This window comes from Hyperoodon ampullatus (assembly GCF_949752795.1).
Source record: "Hyperoodon ampullatus genome assembly, chromosome: X".
Classification (NCBI taxonomy): Eukaryota; Metazoa; Chordata; class Mammalia; order Artiodactyla; family Ziphiidae; genus Hyperoodon; species Hyperoodon ampullatus.
Window position 1 is genome coordinate 28,990,912 of NC_136913.1, and position 21,955 is coordinate 29,012,866.

The following is a 21,955-nucleotide window of genomic DNA, read 5'->3' on the forward strand; positions in this document are numbered from 1 at the left end:
ATACTCTGTTTTAAGGCATCGAACTAGCAAGATACCAATATTTATGGGTTATCTAATCATATGCTAATATGTAGCTATAATATTATAGGCGGCCCAAAAATGTTCCTGACTCTAACAACAATACTGGTGACCACAAGCCTCCTCCCACAAAAAAAAACCTCAAGAAAATATTTGAGTCCCAACTGTGTACACTAGGAACTTGGCCAGCCCTCATCCCTACTTCACTGATCCATTGCCTGCTCAAATAGCACTGCTAATGGTTCAGGGATTTCTAACTTAGGTAATGGCAATTCTTTAGCATTAACACTTCAATTTGATTCTATTCTGAGGTGATTCCCACAGATATGCATAAAAATCCTTTTTGGATTATTGGCCCTCATTTTCATGGTTTGTCTGAAGTTAGTCCAAAGAAATGACTGAAACATTAAAAAAAAGTGAATGTTTCAAAATAAGGGAAGACATAGTCAAAGTTAAAATAACACTCTGATATAGCATAATATGATAGACACTGCTGAAGTGAAGGAAAAAGGAGATGACTCAATTTAATCTGAGATCAAAGAAGTGAAATGGTTTGCTATAGGCAAGATATTCTTTAAGTCTTCTGATAAGTCTTCTGAAATTCACCATGGTTTTAGGCTTTCTAGACGGGATGATATCTAACTCACTTCCCTTTCCTCAATTCAAATGATGATAATGGTTTTACTTGCTTAAAAAGTGACTTTAGCCAGAATTGATGTAAGCTGAGACACAAGAATCCTTACACCTATGATTTTGTTTACACCCAAGCAAACTATTTTCTCTTTATACAAAAGGAAGCTGTGTATTAGAACATTATTTTGTCTTTAAAAGGGGGCTGTGTATGAGCAAATATGCCCACCACTATTTTTCTTTGGATTACTTATCTAAACCATATATTTTGTTTTTAACCAATTTCCAACTTGATGTGTAACTACTTTGTCATTCCTGCCTTTCTCTAGTTTTCCTTAAGAAAAAAAAGATCTATCCAGTACCTGATATTTACCTTCAGTAACTTTTTGAAATTATGATTTGGGGTAGATGGTTTCAATTTTACATAAAAATGCTGTGTTTAAGTTCTTTATTATATTAACAGTATACAATGATGATGTTGATTACTAGTTGGTTAGTGTTGAATAGTGATGAAAGATATTGAAATTAGTAGGTATTATTCATTTGTAAAATTTTTATTGAGATATAATTGACATGTAACGTATTAACTTTAGGTGTACAACATAATTATTTGAAATAAGTGTATACTGCGAATTGATTACCACAATAAGTTAACATTCATCACCATAGTTACAAATCTTAAAAGTTCTCATCACAAGAATAAAAGATTTAATAATCTCTTAGCAACTTTTTTTTAGTTGAAGCGTAGTTGATTTACAACGTTGTGTTAGTTTCAGGTGTACAGCAAAGTGATTCAGATATATATATATATGTAATGTATATGCATTCTTTTTCATATTCTTTTCCATTATAGGTAATGAGAAGATATTGCATATACTTTCCTATGCTATACAATAGGGCCTTGTTGTTTAGCTATTTTATATCTGTTAATCCCATACTCCTAAATTTACCCTGCCCCCTTCCCCTTTGGTAACCATAAATTTGTTTTCTGTGTCTGTGATTCTACTTCTGTTTTGTAAATAAGTTCATCTGTATCATATTTTTAGATTCCACATATCAGTGATATCATATAATATTTGTCTTTCTCTGTCTGACTCCACTTAGTACGATAATCTCTAGGTCCATCCATGCTGCCATGCAACTTTTTTTTTTTTTTTTTTTTTTTTGCAGTATGCGGGCCTCTCACTGTTGTGGCCTCTCCCATTGCGGAGCACAGGCTCCGGACGCACAGGCTCAGCGGCCATGGCTTACGGGCCCAGCCGCTCCGCGGCATGTGGGATCTTCCCAGACCGGGGCACGAACCCGTGTCTCCTGCATCGGCAGGCGGACTCTCAACCACTGCGCCACCAGGGAAGCCCCCCATGCAACTTTTAAACATAGAGTACAGTATTGTTAACTGTAGTCTCCATGCTGTACATTATATCCCATGCAGGACTTATTTATAACTGGCATTTTGTACTTTTTGACCACCTTTGCCCATTTTGCCCATCCCCTACCTCTGGCAACCACCAGTCTGTTCTCTGCACCATTTTTCATTCGCACTAAAACCGTGCACAAGGGTTCCCTTTTCTTCACGTTCTCACCAACACTTGTTATGTCTTGTCTCTTTGATAATAGCCATTCAGACAGATGTGAGGTGATATCTCATTGTGGTTTTGATTTGCATTTCCCTGATGATTAGTGATGTTCAGCACCTTTTCGTGTACCTGTTGGCCACTGGTATATCTTTGGTAAAATGTCTAATTGATCTGCTCATTTTTTAATCAGATAGTTTTTTCTCTTGAGTTGTATGAGTTGTTTATACATTCTGAATATTATCTCCTTTTAAGATATATGATTTGCAAATATTTTCTCCCATTCTGTAGGTTGTCTTTTCATTTCTTGATGGTTTTGTTCGCTGTACAGAAGCTTTTTAGTTGATGTAGTCAGATTAGTTTTGCTTTTGTTGCCTTTGCTTTCGGTGTGAACTCAAAAAGTCATCACCAAGACTGATATCAAGGAGCTTACCCCCTATGTTTTCTTCTAGGAGTTTCATGGTTTCAGGTCTTACATTCAAGTCTCTAATCCATTTTGAATTGATTTTCATGTATGGTGTAAGATAGTGGTCCAGTTTCATTGTATGTGGCTGTGCAGTTTTCTCAACAGCATTTACTGAAGAGACTATTCTTTTCCTATTGTATGCTTTTAGCTTGTTTGTTGTAAATTAATTTGACCATATGTGTGAGGGTTTACTTATGGGCCCTCTATTCTGTTCTGTTGATCTATGTGTCTGTTTTTATGCCAATGCCATACCATTGTGACTACTATGGCTTTGTAATACAGTTTGAAATCAGGGAGCATGAGGCCTCCTGCTTTGCTGTTCTTTCTCAAGATTGCTTTGGCTCTTTGGAGTCTTTTTTTTTTTTGTGGTTCCATACAAATTTTAGGATTTTTTGTTCTATTTCTGTGAAAAATGCCACTGGAATTTTGATTGGGATTGCACTGAATCTGTAGATTGCTTGGGGTAGTATGGACATCTTAACAATATTAATTCTTCCAGTCAATAAGCATGAAATATCTTTTCATTTGTTTGCATCTTCTTCAATTTCTTTCATCACTGTCTTATAGTTTTTAGTGTACAGGTCTGTCACTGCCTTAAATTTATTCCTAGGTATTTTATTCTTTTTGATGGAATTGTAAGTGGAATTATTTTCTTAATTTCTCTTTCTCGTAGTTATTAGTGTGTAAAAATGCAACAGATTTTTGTATATTGAGTTTTTATCCTGCAACTTTACTAAATTCATTGAGCTCTAACAGTTTTTTGGTAGAGTCTTCCAGGTTTTCTATATATGTTATCATGTCATTTGCAAATAGAGATAAATTTACTACTTTCTTCCCAATTTGTGTGCGTTTTGTTCTTTTTCTCACCCAATTATGCTGGCTAGGACTTTCAGCACTATACTGAACAAAAGCGGCAAGAGTAGGCACCCTTGTCTTTTGATCTTAGCAGAAAAGCTTTCAGCTTTTCACCACTGAATATGATGTTAGCTGTGGGCTCGTCATACATGGCTTTTATTATGTTGACATATGTTCCCTCTATGCCCACTCTGTTGAGTTTTTATCATGAATGGATGTTGAATTTTGCCAAATGCTTTTTCTTCATCTATTGGGATGATCATATGATTTTTCTTTCATTCTATTAATGTGGTATATCATATTTATTCATTTGTATATGTTGAACCACCCATGCAACCCAGGGATAAATCCCACTTGGTCATGGTGTATGATCCTTTTAATGTACTGTCAAATTTGGTTTGCTAATATCTTGTTGAGAATTTCTGCATCTGTATTCATTAGATGTTGGTCTATAGTTTTGTTGTAGTGTCCTCATCTGGCTTTGGTATCAAAGTGTAATGCTGGCCTTGTAAAATAATTTTGGGGGTGCGATTTCCTCTTCAACTTTTTTGTAAGTGTTTGAGAAGGATTCGTGTTCTTTTTTAAATGTTTGGTAGAATTCGCCAGAGAAACCATCTGATTCTGGGCTTTTTGGGGGGGGCGGGGGGGACACTTGATTATAGATTCAGTGTCCTTTCTCATTGTTGGTCTGTTCAGAGTTTGTTTCTTCATGATTCAGTCTTGGTAGGTTGTATGTTTCTAGGAATTTATCCATTTCTTCCAGATTATCCAATTTGTTGGCATATAATTTTTTTTAGTAGTCTTATGATCCTTTGTATTTCTGTGGTATAAGTTGTACTTGTCTCTTCATACATTTCTGATTTTATTTGAGTCCTCTCTTTTTCTCTTGGCGAGTTTGTCTAGGCGAGTTTGTCTAAAGGTCTATTTTGTTTATCTTTTTTTCAAAAAAAAAAAAAACCCACCAAGCTCTTCGTTTCATTGATCTTTTCTATTATCTTTTTCATCTCTATTTCATTTATGTCTGCACTGATCTTTCTTTCCTTCCATTAACTTTGGACTTTGTTTGTTCTTCTTTTTCTAATTCCTTGAGGTGTAAAGTTAGGTTGTTTGAGACCTTTCTTGTTTCTTGATGCAGGCATTTATCTGTATGAACTTCCCTCTCAGAACTGCTTTGCTGCATCCCGTAACTTTTGTTATGTTGTATTTCCATTTTCGTTTGTCTCAAGGTATTTTTGATTTCTCCTTTGATTTCTTCATCAATCCATTTGTGGTGTGTACAATAACACACTGGTATGTTATTAAATATTCCCATATTTGTGAATTTCCCAGTTTTCTTCTTGAAATTGATTTTTGGTTTCATAACACTGTGGTCAGAAAAGATGCTCGATACGATTTTAATCTTCTTAAATTTACTGAGACTTGTTTTGTGGCCCAATATCTGATCCATCCTAGAGAATATTCCATCCTAGAGAATGTTCCATGTACACTTAAGAATGTACTCTGCTGTGTTTGGATGGAATGTTCTGTATATATGTTAAGTTCATCTGACCTAATATATGGTCCCATGCTTCCTTATTGATTTTCTGTCTGCATAACCTATCCATTGATGTAAGTGAGATATAGTTAAATCCCCTACTATTATTGTATTGCTATCTATTTTTCCCTTTAGGTCTCTTAATATTTGCTTTACATATTTAGGTGCCCCTATGTTGGGTGAATAAATACTTACTTACAAATGTTATAACAAATGTTATAGCCTCTTATTGGAATGACCTCTTTATCATTGTGTAATGCCCTTCTTTGTGTCTTATTTTAGTCGTTGTTTCAAAGTCTATTTTGTTTGATATAAGTATAGCTACCCCAGGTTTCTTTACATCTGAAGTGAGTTTTTTATAGGCCGCATATGGCTAGGTCTTGTTTTTGTTGTTGTTTTGTTTGTTTTTGTTGGAAAGGATTTTCATTAAATTTTAATTTCAAAGTTAAGAAAAATTCCAATAGTAAAACAGACTCCTAATATACCCTTTACCTTGATTCACCAAGTGTTAATATTGCCATATTTGCTTTGTTTCTCTTTCTAAATACATAGATTTGTTATTGTTATTATTGTTGACCCATTTCAATATAAGGTTCAGGCCCAGGACCCTTTATTTCTAAGTACTTCATCATTATGTCCTTGAACCCTTATTATCTAATTTGTAGCCTATATTTACATTTCACCAATTGCCTTAATAATTCATAATGTCTTTTATAACTATAACCATATATGTGTATGTATGTATATATATATATATATATATATATATATATATATATATATATATATATATATATATATATATATATAATATTCCCCACCCCACCCCAGAACCTAGGGTCATATGTTGCATTTGTCTTGTGTCTTTCCTTTTGTTTTTTTAAAAGTATAGTTGATTTACAATGTTGTGTTAATTTCTGCTGTACAGCAAAGTGATTTATACATATATATATATTCTTAATATCCTTTTCCATTATGGTTTATCATAGGATACTGAATATAGTTCTCTGTGCTATACAGTAGGACCTTGTTGTTTCTCTCTTCCATGTATAATAGCTTACATCTGCTAACCCCAACCTCCCACTCCATTCCTCCCCCAACCTCCTCCCCCTTGGTAACCACAAGTCTGTTCCCTATGTCTGTGAGTGTGTGTTTCTCAGATAGGTTCCTTTGTGTCGTATTTTAGATTCCGCAAATAAGTGATATCATATGGTATTTGTCTTTCTCTTTCTGACTTACTTCACTTAGTATGATGATCTCTAGTTGCACCCATGTTGCTGCAAATAGCAGTATTTCATTCTTTTTTATGGCTGAGTAGTATTCCATTGTACATATGTACCACATCTTCTTTATCCATTCCTCTGTTGATGGACATTTAGGTTGTTTCCGTGTCTTGGCTATTGTGAATAGTGCTGCTATGAACAGAGGGGTGCATGTACCTTTTTAGATGAGTTTTGCACGGATATATGCCCAGGAGTGGGATTGCTGGATCATGTGGTAATTCTATTTTTAGTTTTCTGAGGAACCTCTGTACTGTTCTCCATAGTAGCTGCACCACTTTACATTCCCACCAACACTGTAGGTGGGTTCCCTTTTCTCCATGTCTTCTCCAGCACTTGTTATTGGTAGAGTTTTTAATGATGGCCAATTCTGACTGGTGTGTGAGGCAGTATCTCTTTGTAGTTTTGATTTGCATTTCTCTAATAATTAGCATCTTTTCATGTGCCTGTTGGCCGTTTGTACTTCTTTGGAGAAATGTCTATTTAGGTCTTTTGTCTATTTTTCTTTTTTTAAAAAAGTTTTTACTGGGGTATAGTTGATCTATAATGTTGTGTTAGTTTCTACTGTACAGCAAAGTGAGTCAGTTATACATATACATATATATCCATTCATATACATATACATATATATCCATTCATTTTTTAGATTCTTTTCCCATATAGAGTTCCCTGTGCTATACAGTAGGTCCTTATTAGTTATCTATTTTATATATAGTAGTGTGTATGTGTCAATCCCAATCTTCTGCCCATTTTTCAGTTGGATTGTTTTTTTGTTGTTGAGTTGTATGAGCTGTTTGTATATTTTGGAAATTAAGCCCTTGCTGGTTGCATTATTTGCAAATATTTTCTCCCATTCTGTAGGTTGTCTTTTCATTTTGTTTATGGTTTCCTTTGCTGTGCAAAAGTTTGTAAGTTTGATTAGGTCCCATTTGTTTATTTGTTTTTACTTCTATTGCCTTGGGAGACTGTAGGCTTGTTTTTAAATCCATTCAGCCACTCCATATATTGTGATTGGAAAATTTAGTCCACTTAAATTTAAAGTAATTTTTGATATGTATGTACTTACTGCCAGTTAAAAAATTGTTTGCTGGCTGTTCTGTAGTTCCTCTGTGCCTTTCTTCTTGCTCTCTTCCTTGATGATTGCCTGTAGTGTAATGCTTAGATTTCTTTCTCTCTATTGTTTGTGTATAGGTTTTTGCTTTGTGGTTACCATGAGGCTCAGATAAAACATATTTATAACAATCTATTTTAAGTTGATGATACCTAAGTTCGAACACATTCTAAAGCTCTACATTTTTACTCTCCTCCCTATGTTTTTTGTTTTTGATGCCACAGTTTACATATTTTTATCTGTATCTATTAACAAATTACTTTGGTTATAGTTATTTTTATTACTTTTGTTTTTTAACCTTCATACTGAATGTATAAGCAATCAGCCCATCACTATCACAAAATTTGAGTATTTTGAATTTAATTATATAATTACCTTTACTTATGAGGCTTATGCTTTCATGTTTTCCTGTTACTAATTAGCTAGCACCCTTTTGTTTCAGTTTAAAGAAGTCCGTTTTACATTTCTTGTAAGGCTGGTATAGTGGTGTTGCATTCCTTCAAAGGCTGGTATAGTGGTGTTGCATTCCTTCAGCTTTTGCTTGTCTGGAAAACTCTTTATGTCTCCTTCAATTCTGAAGGACAGCTTTGCTGGATAGAGTCTTCTGGTTGGCAGTTTTTTTTCCCCTTTAAATAGAAACTCCCTTCTGGCCTGCAAAGTTTCTGCTGAAAAATCTGCTGATGGATTTATGGGGATTCCCTTGTATGTAACAAGTTGTTTTCCTCTTGCTGCTTTTAAGATTCTCTCATTGTCTTTAACTTTTGACAGTTTAGTTATAATGTGTCTTGGTGGGAACTGTCCAGGCTTCCTGGATCTAGAAGTATGTTTCCTCCCTCAGGTTAAGAAAGTTTTCTGCTCTCTCTCTTTTTTTCTAGCACCCTATATTAGGAATATTTGTCTGCTTGATGGTGTCCAATAAGTTCCTTAAGCTATCTTCTCTATCATTCTTTTAAAAATTTTATTAAAATATTGTTGATTTTACAATGTTGTGTTTCAGATGTATAGCAAAGTGATTCAGATATATATGTGTGTGTGTATATACATATATATATATAATTTTTTTACATCTCTTCCATGATAGGTTATTACAAGATATTGAGTAGAGTTCCCTGTGCTATACAGTAAGTCCTTGCGGGTTATCTATTTTATATATAGTCGTGTGTATCTGCTAATCCCAAACTAGTAATTCCCCCCCCCACACACACACACACTTTTCCCCTTTGGCAACCATAAGTTTGTTTTCTTTCATTTTTCTTTTTCATCCTATGATGGATGAATTCCACTGCCTTGTTTTTGGGTTTGCTCATCCTTTCTTCCAATTCATCTAGTCTGCTGTTGAACCCTTCTATTGTATTTATTGGTTCAGTTATTGTATCCTTAGCTTTGTGATTTCTATTTGGTACTTTTCTTACAGTTCTCTCTTCCTTGGAATTCTCACTGTAATGCATTGTTTTCCTGACCTTGATGAGCATCTTTAGGGCTGTTATTTTGAATTTTCTATTTGCAAAATACTTATGTCAGTTTCTTTAAGGTCTTTTTTGAGGTTTCATCTTGTTCTTTGGAATGTATTTCTGTTTTTTCATTTGCCTTGACCTTTGTGTTGGTTTCTTTGCATTGGCTATAACAGTTACCTCTGCCATCTTGAAGGCGTGATCTCATGTAGGAGGTGAGCCTTGTTTTTCAACCCTGCCCTACCTCTTGGTCATCTCTCAAACTTTTGTGATTGTCCAAAGAGGCTTCTTTGTTCTTAGTGGCTCTTAGTAGTTAGTTGAGGGTGTGCCCAGACCTGTCAGTGTTCCAGTGGGGAGGATTTCAGTCAGCACTTAGATGCAAGATGATTGGAAGGCTGACCCCCGCCCCGGCAATAGCTTTTAAAGGATGTAAATAGACCTCTTTCAGGGAAAAAGTGGGAGGTGTAAAAGTTTCTGTATGTCCCCTCTGCACTGAGCTCTGGGGAGATGATAGCTATTTAAAAACTGCTTTTTTGGTATGCTACCATTTCATTGAACCTGTGAACATAAACCCTGCTGGCCACCAGAGCACCAGATGTGTGCACAAGCTCCTTTATGGGAGATACCAGTGACCTGGAGTGAGGCAGCAGAGTGGGAAGATGGCACTGGCTGGCCTGCACGATCTCTAGAGAGTACTGAAGTCAGCCCCTGTATACGTGTGTTAAATGAGTAAGAAGCCTGCCTCTTAATATGCTGAGGCTTTTAAGTTATAAACAAAGAGGACTGTTTCATGGAAAGACTGGATGCATTCCAGTCTGCTGCCTCTAAGCTGTGCACTTGGCGGGGGGGGGGAGGCAGGGTTAGCCTTGGTGAGTCCATGTGAGCCCTTTAAGTACTGTCTCTTAGTTCCATAGCCTTGTGGATCTCTCTCACGGATGCAAGCCCCACTGACTTCAAAGTTAGTTAGGTGTTTGTGGAGCCCAAGCCTTTACTCCTCAGGGAGAAACTAACAGTTGAGTGTTCTTTCCTGGTTGTGTGTCACCATGCCAGGGATGGGGTTTACAGCAAGACTGTGTCTCAGGCTCTCCTACCTGTTCCTTTTAAATTAATTTTTATTGGCATCTAGTTGATTTACGATGTGTTAGGTGTACAGCAAAGTGAATCAGTTAGTTATAGATATACATGTATCCACTCTTTTTTAGCTCTTTTCCCAGATAGGTTAGAGTACTGAGTAGAGGTCCCTGTGCTATACAGTAGGTCCTTATCAGTTATCTATATTTTATATATAGTAGTGTGTATGTGTCAATCCCAGTCTTCCAATTAGTTTGTTTTCTACATCTCCTACCCATTTTGATGGAGGCTTTTTGTCCAATGTATAGGAGTCACTCAGCTAGTTCTTGAATTTCTTTGAGTGGGAACTGTTGTTACAGGTGTAGTTGTAGATTCCCTGTTTCTGTGAGTGGGGGGGAATTCAGGATCTTATGTTGTCATCCTGATTCAGAAGTTCAGGCTAAATTTCCTGTGTGTGTGCACTGTTCCATATCTACACAAGGTTATATTGTGCTTGGCTTCAAAAACAAGCATTCAACAAGCATTTTACTGAATATCTGTTGCATAGAAGGTGATCAAATAGGGAAGAAAGCAAGACTTAGTCCTTGCCTTTAAGGAGGTTAAGCTCTAGGGAGAAGAAACAAAGTCTAATAACTAAGACAGACAGAATAAATTAATTACAGGATATAATAATGCATGATCAAGTTCCCCAAAAAGACAAGTGAAAACGATGGTACATTTCAGGTTAAGAAAACATTGTGCACAGGGTCAGAGACGGCTGACAGCATCGATTAGTGAAACAGCATGGTATGTGTGCACAAGCACTGGGGTCTGCAAATGGAGGCAGGGGAATCATGTTTGAAGACAGTGAAGAATTGGGCTCTAGAGGAAGGTGAGACTACCTTTGAATACCATGCTAAGGAGTATGGACTTGAGGCAAACAGGAGCCATAAAAAAGGGAGAAGAATAATTAATATACAATCTGAATGTTAGGGGAATAGCTGGATACATGTGGAAGATGGCTTGGAAAGAGAGCCTAAAGACAGAGAAACCAATTAGGTGAGTATTCATATTGTCTCTTCCACAGATCACATCATGAGGGCTAAATCTGGGCAGAAGCAGCTGAACTGAAGAGTTTTTCTCTTGTTTGTTTATGCAAAGCAAAACAGACTGACCTTGATGACTGGAGAGGTGTTGGTGGGGCTTGCCTCAAGAAGGAAGGTAAGTAAAGGGGTGGTTTTAGAGGTAATGAATATGTTTAGTACCTTGGCTGTGATGATGGTATCACGGGGTATACATATGTCCAAACTTATCAAGATGTGTACATTTCTTTGTATGTCAATTACGCTTTAATGTAGGTAAAGGGAAAAAAGTGTGGAAAATGACTGCCTTTGTACAGTTTAGACATTCTGGAGGTTGATCGCAAATTTTGGATTGTTGTGGGTTTTTTCTGGTTTTATCCAGAAAATACTCAGGAGAGAGGTCTAGGCTGACAATCTTGAGAAAAGCCTTGAAGCGATGCACTGAGGGGGACACATCATCACCTATGCAGTCATGTGGCATAAATACTTAGCCTGAATCCAATTATCAGTAAACAAGCAGGCAATGCAAAGTGAGAAACATTTTACAAAACAACTGGCCTGACCTCTTCTGAAATGGCAGTCTCATGAAAAAAATCTGAAGAGGCTAGGGAAGTGTTCTAGACTAAAGGAGACTAAAAGACATGGCAACTAGATGCAAAGCATGACCTTTCATTGGCTCCTGAGTGAAAAAAAACCAAAAAGCTAGAAAGAATATTCTTGGCAGAATGGGGAATATTTCCATTTAATTGGAAGTTGGGAAGATAGACTTTGTTCATTTCTAACAGAACGTGGGCTTCATTAGGACATCGTCCCATTTTAAAAGATGTATAGAACGCACATATGGTACCCAGAGACTTACCAGTGGTATTTCATGGTTTGAGGAAATGCTCCAACTCATTAGATCACCCAGTATGACTTCACCCATATTTCTCTTTTAAAAGTCTTGGGGTTATATATTAAAAGAATGCAACTCTCTACTAGAAAATGGTTCAGCAAATCCCAGCCATATCACATCTCAGAGCTTTCAAGCATGAGGATACACACTGCATTTATTTCAACACCTGTGTGCATCCTGCAAGAAGATGGTCTTTTTTTTTTCTTCTTTATGGTGAAAAAAAAAAAGGTCACCTTTGAATTCAGTCTTTTCATCCAGAGAACAAACTTATTATTAACAACAGAGCCTATCTATTTTACAGTGGCAAGTCATCTCTTAGCCTAAGTTGGCCACTGGAGAAAGCACTTCTGTTCTTGCATTCAGTTCTGCCACGATCCTCTCAGCTCCACAAGTTGTCAGGTCCACGGCCTGACAAGGACTTTAATTTGGGTGCTTTCATAGGCATGCTGCCTCTTTGCCAGTGTTGACAGGCCTAAATAATTAATGCTTCTAAGCACCCAGGGCCCTGAATCTCACCACTAAAATATGTGACTTCGTTTCACAGGCTTTGCTTACTTCAAAAAAAGGCAAAATCCTGCAGTAGGGATTAACAACAGAGGTACTAGAACTCAGTTATTTTTGGAATTCATAGACTTTACAAAGGCATATAATATTTTGTCATATGCTGCGCTATCACTTACAGTCCCAACAGGCCATTAGCTCGACTCAGATCTAAATCACTGAGGTGTGGTAAAGCTGGGAAAACAACTCCAAACAAACAGTTCCTTTTCCTTCAGAAAAGAAATGAAAGCTGGCTTTTCTGCAAGCTTTGATTTCTCTAATCTCAGTGCCCTCATCCACCCTCGTCAACTTCTTGAGGAATCTTTCTCCTTTCCCAGCAACCCTGGCCCCTCCATGATCTCCATGTATAATCAGCTGCAGCTCACTGGGAGGCTGCCTCTTAGACACAGGCGTCACTGGAAAGTGTTTTACTTTCCATGATCCAAGTTGTGAATTTTCCTGACCATGGTCCCCAATCCTCCACCATAAAATGCACTCATACCTTTCCTTTATGTCCCATCAATTTGGATTAGGCACTTCACCTCTCTATATTCTACTCTCACGGAAGATCCTAAGGATAAAATGAATTCTTCGACGCACCATGGGACCAGGCGCCAGAGCTTTAAGTGTGAATCAGGGAGTCACAGGTCTCTTCCTTTCTGTGAGGTAAGAGGGTCAAGTAAACCCAGTTTAGGACCCAGGAAAAAGAAAGCATAGAGCATGCGGTGACTCATGCTGGGCCTCAGGAGAGGAGAGGACAACAAGAAAAACCAGTAAGCAGATGGCTGGCAACCACCTGTCATGGTCCTTTTAACAATGGATTCATTACCCCTGCAAAATGCTTTACTTGTTTTGACCTTGTATTTGCCTCATGAACTCCAGTTTTCTTGGCACTCCGTCCTAGGCAGAGAAGACGACTGAAGAACACCACCAGACCCGGCTGACCATTTTGTCTACAAACTTTTTATCTCTGCCCTCAGTGTTACTTGAAAATGTTCCAAAAGGGTCTTTACTTTCCTCGAGCCACACTCATTTTCAAGATTACCTGACCTTTTATTTCAGTGAAAAGACAGACATCTCCAACTTCCCTTCTCTCAGCCACTTCTGAGGAAGCATTTTCAGCTAATGCACTTACAGTGACCCACTGAGCTGTAATTTATTTTCGTTTCGATTGAGCCCTTTTCAGCATTTTGACCTCTTGCACTCATCTTCTTCCTGAAACCTATGCCTGCTTGTGTGGCTGAACCACCATCTTGGGCGCACAGGCCTGCCTCCTCCCTCCCCTTTCTGTGTGACTGAGCCTCAGCCTACTCACTACTCACTAGGACTGTGCCCAAGCCAGACAAGTTCCCTATCAGCTTTTTACCCTTGCCTTCATCTGATGCAAAAACTGGAAGAATGCCTTTTGCTGACGCAGATGGTTAAAGGTCCTAAGACCACCACCACCCCCCACCCCGCCCAGAGGCGAGGAAAAAGCCCCAGTTTCCATCCGTGCATACATGCTTTGGCCCCTTTAAGTCCCCCTGTACCCCTTTTGGTGGCAGGGAGTGCAGCTGCAAATGTTTCAGGATCAGACCCTACCCTGTATGTAAGCTACCCACAGTAAACGTCCTAACTGTACCTTATGGAGTCGCCTGCTTCGTTTTTTGGTCTTGCTGTTCCTTTTGAATGGAGGATATTACTCCGTAATCCCTCTTCAGTAACCTTTCCAACACTACTCCCCACCCCTTCACTACCCCATCACCCAAACGGAGGTCTTCCCCGAGGCGCTGTAGCCAAGCACCTTTGTCATATGTTTCTCATCTCACCCCTTTCAGCTATCAACTCTGTGGAGTTCACTCTCAAATCTCTCCAGACTGTCCTTTTACCACCTCCTAAAACAAACACAGTGTTTCCACATTCAAAAGGATCATTATCTTCTTCCAACCAAATCCTCTCCCCTCATTGCCTTTCCTTACATTTTCCAGGCAGTCCCCTGGCCTTGGGTACTCTATTTTCAAATAAGTTCCATAACTTGGCCTTTGTGATTGCCTCCTAACTAGTCTAGTCTTTCAACCTATAAAAGTTTTACCCTGGGGCAGATAAAACTGCCAGAGTACATCTTTTTAGCTATTTTTCACCTGCTAAATGATTTTCAGTGGCTCCCTGACACTGACCACACACCTCTGCCCAATACTCATGTCACTATAATGTGACCCCAACCTTCCTCTGCAGCCTTCCTTCCGCCCCCACCCCACCTCCTGCTTGGACCCTATCTAACTGGACCATTGGCTCCTTCCTGCCCTTGGCGCAAGGCCCTCATCTCTACATCTTCAGTTATGCTATATACCTTCTTCAACATATGCTCAGTTCCTACTCCATCCTTCAAAACCCTTCACAAATATCAATTTGTTGAAAAGCCTTCTCTGATCTCCGAAATGAATGAAACTTTAATACCACGTTGCCTTGTTCTGACTAACTGAATAGCCAGTCCTTTGCGGGCTAGGACTATGTCTTTCATCTTCGTACCCCAAAGGCATTTATGACAATCCCTTGTCCAGAACCGATATTAGATAATTTAGCCGATGATTTAAACCTCTGAGCAAACAGTTCACCATTTCCAGACCTTAAGAGAGAACAAAATCCAGGAGTAGCGCAGACAGACACTTACCCATGGATTCCGAAGTTTGACTGCCCACCACCCGGAGCAGCATAGGCTGGCTGCTGTCTGACCTCTGAAGAGACGTAGAAGGAGAGGACACCGTTGTACCATTCACCTTGGCCTCTGCCTGGGGCTGAGGCATTCAAAAGAAAAGAGAATTATTTTTCATAATAAACACGCAAACAAATATATACCTATTGCAGATGATCAAGACTCAGAAATTATGACTTTTCCTACTTAGAAACCTCCCAAAGATGGTTAAATTTGGGAAATTTCACTGTTGATAAGATCCATGGATACTATCTGTGTACCTGAATTGTACCCCCTTCTAAGTTTGAAAAACATTACAGCTACGGTGGAATACGATATAGAAAATCATTAGCCTAAATAACCGAAAGATTTAGAAGGTCATGTGAGAATGGTGAAATCATATGAGACCACAAAAATGTAGTGGAGAATTCTTATTTTTGTGAAGTATTAAGGAACAAGATGGAGAGAACATATCTCAAAATTTTAAATTCCCAGAAAGCCAGGACTATGTGCAGGTAGGGCCTCGCACAATGCAATATCCGGCTACATTTTCAATGGAGACTTTAAAAAATTATGTTTTAGGGATTATCAAAAGAAAAAACCCAAAGGCATACCAGAAAAATAAGACTAATTGGGAAAAAAAAAAAGAGTTCCATTTCAAGAGGTAAAATTTTCACTTTGAGATAACTAGTGGAAACCTTTCTGTATTTTTTTCCCAAGATGAATTTTAAATCAGTCAAATAAAAGACATTTTTGTAGGAAACAATCTGCAACAACTATAAAATGACATGCTAGTTTTTCCTCCTCTTCTTATATCCCTTGATATCTAGCCCTTTGCTAGGCACATACTAAGTAATTAACAAATCAATACTTGTTACAGTTCTGTAAAGGACTGGGAGTTCTAGTTTTTAGTTTGAAGAGGGGAAAATGATGTTTTGTAAATATCCCATGTTACAGAGAGGTGGCTCTCACTTGCTCCAGCAGCTGCCTTAGCCTATGTAACTGTGACTCCAGCTGTTTGTTGTGGTCTTCCAGGATTTGCATCCTGGCTTCCAGGCGGCCTTTGTGTTGACGCAGTAGCTTGGCCTCAGCAATGAGCTCAGCATCCCGGGGACTCTGAGGAGAGGTGGGCATCATTTCAGGAGGGGACGGCAGTGGGGAGAGGCCTTTATGTTCATGCTGCTGCTTGAGACGATCATATTCTGCTTGCAGATTCCTGTTCGGCATCAAAGAAGTGGAAAAGAAAAAAAAAACAAAAAACAAGAAAATTGAATATCATCACCAGATTTCTTATAAAATGGCAGAGAGATACATCTGACCACCACCAAACACAATAGCAAGCAAAAGGGAGGCACTTAATGAATGGTTTTTATGACGACAATTTTAGCGATGCTAAAAAAACAAAATAAAATTTGAAGCGTCTGCCCGGAATATGTGAGGGGAGATGCTTTTCAATCTTCTATACTCAAAGCCTTACTAGTGCTATGTTTACATAATTAAGCAGCAAAGGAGTTAATCATTTTGTAAATATTTCCTTATACTGTCATGAGATTATGAGTCTTATACCTCTAGCAACACTTTGGTTTGCTTAAAAAACATCATCAAATATTTTCAACAGCAATGTGTAAGAACATAGTAAGAGTGTACCCATGTACCCACCACAGCGCTTTAATAAATTTAACATTTGCCATATTTTCTTCAAATTTCTTTGAAGAAATAAAATATGACAGTTACAGCTGAAGCTTCCCCACAGATTCTCCTTACTATGATATCAGTTCCCGGCTCACCAATGCCCCCAAGGAGATAATGCCATCCTGAGTTCCACGTCCATCATTACCACGAATGCATCCACACATACTGGCTTGCTGAGATTCGGCTTTTTCTACCCTACATAAATGGCCATTTCACGTGATTCAATCTAATAGCATTATTTTGCATGTTCTTAAACTTTATGTTTAAGAACTTTGTTTAAGCATGTACATACCATTCTAAGAGTTGCTTTTTGCCTTCAACACCGTTTTGGAGATTTATCCATGTTGATACATAATAGTTCATGATTTTAACGGCTGTAAGGTATTATTCTGCTGCTTGAATATGCCAACAACATTCTCCTCTCAATGAACATTTAGGTTGTTTCCAACTTGTCACTATTACAAACAGTGACGCAATGAACTTCTGTCTACCTGTCTCCTTGGATACCTGTTTAAGAGATCCTTTACAGAATATATGTAGATGTAAAATTGTTGGGTTCTAGCAACATCTTCAACATCGCTACACATCACCAGACTGCTCTCCTAAGAGTTTTTATACCAATTTACTCTCCCACCAGTAGTGAGTGAGATTTTCCATTTGGTCACATCTTCATCAAATACTTGGTGTTACCAAACATTTAAGTTTTGGTTGACGGGTATATTTTAATGAGCACATCTCTGACTACTGGTGAGGCTGAACTTTTTCTGTTTTGTCCGTACCGTGTGGCTTGTGGGATCTTAGTTCCCTGACCAGGGATCAAACCCACACCCTTGGCAGTGAAAGCGCAGAGCCCTAACCACTGGACCGCCAGGGAATTCCCCGAGGCTGAACTTGTTTTATGTTAGTTGGCTTTTCATGTTTCCTTACCCATTTCCCTACTGGGTTGTCTTTGTCTTATTCACGTCCTGGATATGTTCGAGATGCTTATCCTTTGCCAGTTATATGCACAGCAGATAGTATCTCCTACACATATCTTAGCATAGCTGATCTTTAACTTTATTCTTGGCATCTTATTGTACAACAATTTTTAATTTCAAAACACTCCTCCATGTTTTCTGCTTTTTATGTTTTAAGAAAATCTTCCTTACACCTACATTTTAAAGTTCAAAATTTTGTTTTTCACAGTTAGGACTTTACCCAGAATCTTTTATGTTTGGTGTGAACATAAAATCTAATTTTACTATCCCCACATAGATAACTTATTAAGCCAGCCCCATAGTCCACCTTTTGTCCACTGATTTCTACGGCATTTATATAATACATCAAGCGTCCATAAATACACAAGTGTGCTTCTGAGCTCTCCAGTCTCTGCTGTTGGTTTATCTGTCTGTCCCTGTGCAATTCCACACTATGGCTTTAAATACATTGTTGTCTGGTAGGCCATCTCACTCCCACTTTGTTTTGTCTTAAAATTTTCTTGGCACTTCAGACCTCTCTGATCATTCCTATGATTTTAGTGTCAAGATTTCATATTTCAGGAAAATCCTTGTTGAAATTCCGGGTTTGAGTTACATTGACTGTATAGATTAAAATGGGAAGAGCTGACTTTGTGTTATTGAGTCTTCATAACCAGGAATATATTCTAGTCTCCTTTTATGTCCATTAACAACGTCCTGGGACTTCCCTGGTGGTGCAGTGGTTAGGAGTCTGCCTACCAATGCAGGGGACACGGGTTCGAGCCCTGGTCCGGGAAGATCCCCCATGCCGCAGAGCAACTAAGCCCGTGCACCACAACTACTGAGCCCACGTGCCACGACTACTGAAGCCTGCGTGCCTAGAGCCTGTGCTCTGCAACAAGAGAAGTCACCGCAATGAGAAGCCTGCACACTGCAACGACAAGTAGCCCCTGCTCGCCGCAACTAGAGAAAGCCCGTGCACAGCAACGAAGACCCAACACAGCCAAAATTAAATAAATTTAAAAAAACAGGGCTTCCCTGGTGGCACAGTGGTTGAGAGTCCACCTGCCGGTGCAGGGGACACCGGTTCGTGCCCCGGTCCGGGAAGATCCCACATACCGCGGAGCAGCTGGGCCCGTGAGCCATGGCTGCTGAGCCTGCGCGTCCGGAGCCTGTGCTCTGCAACGGGAGAGGCCACAACAGTGAGAGGCCCGCGTACCGCAAAAAAAAAAACCAATGTTCTGTAACTTCCTGTGTTTTTCCTTTAGCTTTTAGGTTGAATGCTTAAATCATTTTTCTTATTTTTATGCTTTTTAATAAATACACATAGGGGTATAGATTTCCTTCTTGCTTTAGAATTGCTGAGTATACAATTCCAACGGAGGACACCTGTTATTTGATACCCAGCAAATGAGCAGAACTCTTGATATCTTTCTTCCAGTTGTGATGAATACCAAAATAAGATGACAGATTTCTGTGGTTCACAGATGGTATTTCATCGGGTTAGAGAATGTCCTATCCACAAATATGGGAGATGTCTATCTATGAGAAGAGACGTGAGAGGCAAGTGGTGAGCAGACAAGAAGAGTTTTCCCATTGTCCCTCAGGGATGGCACGTCTTCCAAAAGGCCTAGTTTCAAAATGCTGGATCTCTGCACCAAAGATGATTTTATTTCAATCCAATCAATTTTTTTTGGTTTGTTTTTGTTTAAAGCTCTACCCTGTACCTAACGTTACAAGTTTTCTAGGAATTTGTTTAAAGTCATACAGGAAAATCAATCTATGATCTTTTTCATTTACAGGAATATAGTATCCTATCTGTATTGATTGAAATCCTATCTGCTATCAGTCTTCAAGGAGAGTTACATGTGCAGTTTGTTTCATAGCCATCTGCTTTGACAAAGCAGTAATAAGAAGAAATTCATCAAAATAAGTTTACTCTCAGCCAGATTCTACACATAGGTCCTCTGGGTGTGAAACCACCATAAGTAGTTGTTCACATTAATAAAATCCAATTTCTGGCCGCTTAACTGACAATCATCGAAATGTTTCCGTGAACCTGAAGCAGCATCCAATGTTCACAAGGTTTCATTTGATAGGAATTATCTTCTATTTTTTTTCCCTTGAAGTGTTCACTAAAAGAAATCCACCTTCATTGAAATGTCCCAGTTGATAACACCTTTTTATGTAGAATCCTATTCAAGACTTTTCTTTCTACCAGAGTGGGTCATCCATGATGTTCTTTTTGAAAACATTGCTTTTACACATGGACTTCAGGACAGTACAACAAACGGTTACTATCCTCCCACTTACTTTTCACAAAGTTACTGACAGGAGACCACCTTTTCCAGAGACGTCTTCCTCTGGGTCTAGTTTTCCACAGAGCTCTGCTTTACTGAGTTATTTATAAGTGCCCTTGTTCAGAAACCATGGTTTAATACATACAAGACACTGCACTTCTGTTTTTTATGCTTTCCACTGAAAAACAGAAAAAGCTCATTTGAATCAGCCAGGGCTTCCCAAAGCTGAGCTGTAAAGAATACCAATTGCTCTACATAGGCCTCTCTTGCCTTCCCAGATGTTTGAAATTTCTCTCGGGAGACCATTTCCTTAAAGACCCACATCATTCTTCAGTTTTGGAAGATTCTCGGCTCTTACTGCTTCAAGTATTGCTTCTCTGCCATTTCCTCCATTCTCTCTTCTGAAACTTGTACTAGGTATATGTTAGAGTCTTGTGGTCAATTCCCCATCTTTTTTTTTTTTTTTTTTTTTGCGGTACGCAGGCCTCTCACTGCTGTAGCCTCTCCCGTTGCGGAGCACAGGCTCAGAACGTGCAGGCTCAGCGGCCATGGCTCACGGGCCCAGCCGCTCCGCGGCATGTGGGATCTTCCCGGACCCGGGGCACGAACCCGTGTCCCCTGCATCGGCAGGCAGACTCTCAACCGCTGCGCCACCAGGGAAGCCCCCCATCTTTCTTTAATTGCTTATTTATATTTATCTGTTTTTCTTAGTGCTGTGTATAGTAAAGTCCTCAGAATCATCTTTTCAAATCCTTATCTTCTCTGACTGGGTCCAGCCTAGAATTTACCCTGTCTATTGAGTTCAGTAGCTTCAATGATGATAGTTTTTCATTTCCAAAGATGTCTTTTTCAGATCCATCTGTTCTTCATCAATTTCTGTTTCTTAATTTGTTATTTGAATAAATGGTATTTCCTTATTTATGTCTTTGAGCATCTTAAGTGTACTTACAATCTTTGTTGGACTGTTTTATCATTTCATTTTCATCTAGGCTTAATTCATCATTTGAAGGTCAGTTTGCAGGGGCTATCTCAAGTCTGCATGTGTTTTGGATTTTGGTTTGGAGACATTTTGAAAGGGATACGGTGTGTTTTCTGCTATAGTTCGTGTTTGAGTGTTTTCCATTTTATCTCTCTCCTTCTGAACTGACTGTTCTCTGTCAAGTGGTTTTATGGCTGTTTCCTCTCCAGCAGCAGGGTCTCAGGGCCTCTAGTCTAGGGCTAGATCTTATATTGGTAATTTGAAGCTCCTATATTGAGTGATATGAATGCAATTGTTGCTAATTTCATCACCAGGCAGCATGGTTCAGGTCCTGGCTTCAAGGCTGTGATGCTCCCCCTCGCAACCATACTTCTCACTTCTTCCCTAGGTTCTATGCATTAGGTCCATGGCTACATATAAGCTGTAGTCCCCTGCTGCAGTCCAAATGGTTCTCTCTTTCATCTTCCTTTCAAATATAAGTCAGTATGTGTCTGTCTCTCTCCAGGTGTGTTTTGGCAGGACCCTGATTTCAAATCTGGCTCTGAGCCCTGACCTGGTGAGGAGAATTTTAATCCCTGTCATTCCAACAGGAGTTTGAAAGTCCACTGACCAGCGTGTGAGCCCCACACACTGCTCACCACGTCCTGCACTCCCCCTCCCCCCAACTCCCCATTTCTGGTCCACAGAAATGTTCATCTTGTTTTCAAGCCCAACTATGGCTTTTTAATGTTTTTCACTCCATATATTACCTACCACTGCACAAATGGTAGGAGAAGATGATGCCTTAAAGCAAAAGCTAACATTATCTTAATCAGAAGCCTACCAGGACATGTTGATTTTGTAAATGTATGGTCAAGGTTCCCACAGTACT

The 21,955-nt window shown here is 38.9% G+C and overlaps 1 protein-coding gene across 7 annotated transcripts in view; it reads right to left on the reverse strand.

Moving 5' to 3' along the window:
• The window catches only part of DMD (dystrophin), a gene marked incomplete at both ends in the record, with an annotated part of 2,093,893 nt that overhangs the window by 18,843 nt on the left and 2,053,095 nt on the right, over nt 1-21,955 (reverse strand). For all 7 annotated transcript variants that reach the window (XM_079728248.1, XM_079728247.1, XM_079728250.1 and 4 more), the window contains 2 exons: nt 15,137-15,260; nt 16,130-16,373. In XM_079728248.1, the coding sequence (XP_079584374.1) occupies nt 15,137-15,260; nt 16,130-16,373 (368 nt within the window). The remainder of the gene's footprint in view (nt 1-15,136; nt 15,261-16,129; nt 16,374-21,955) is intronic.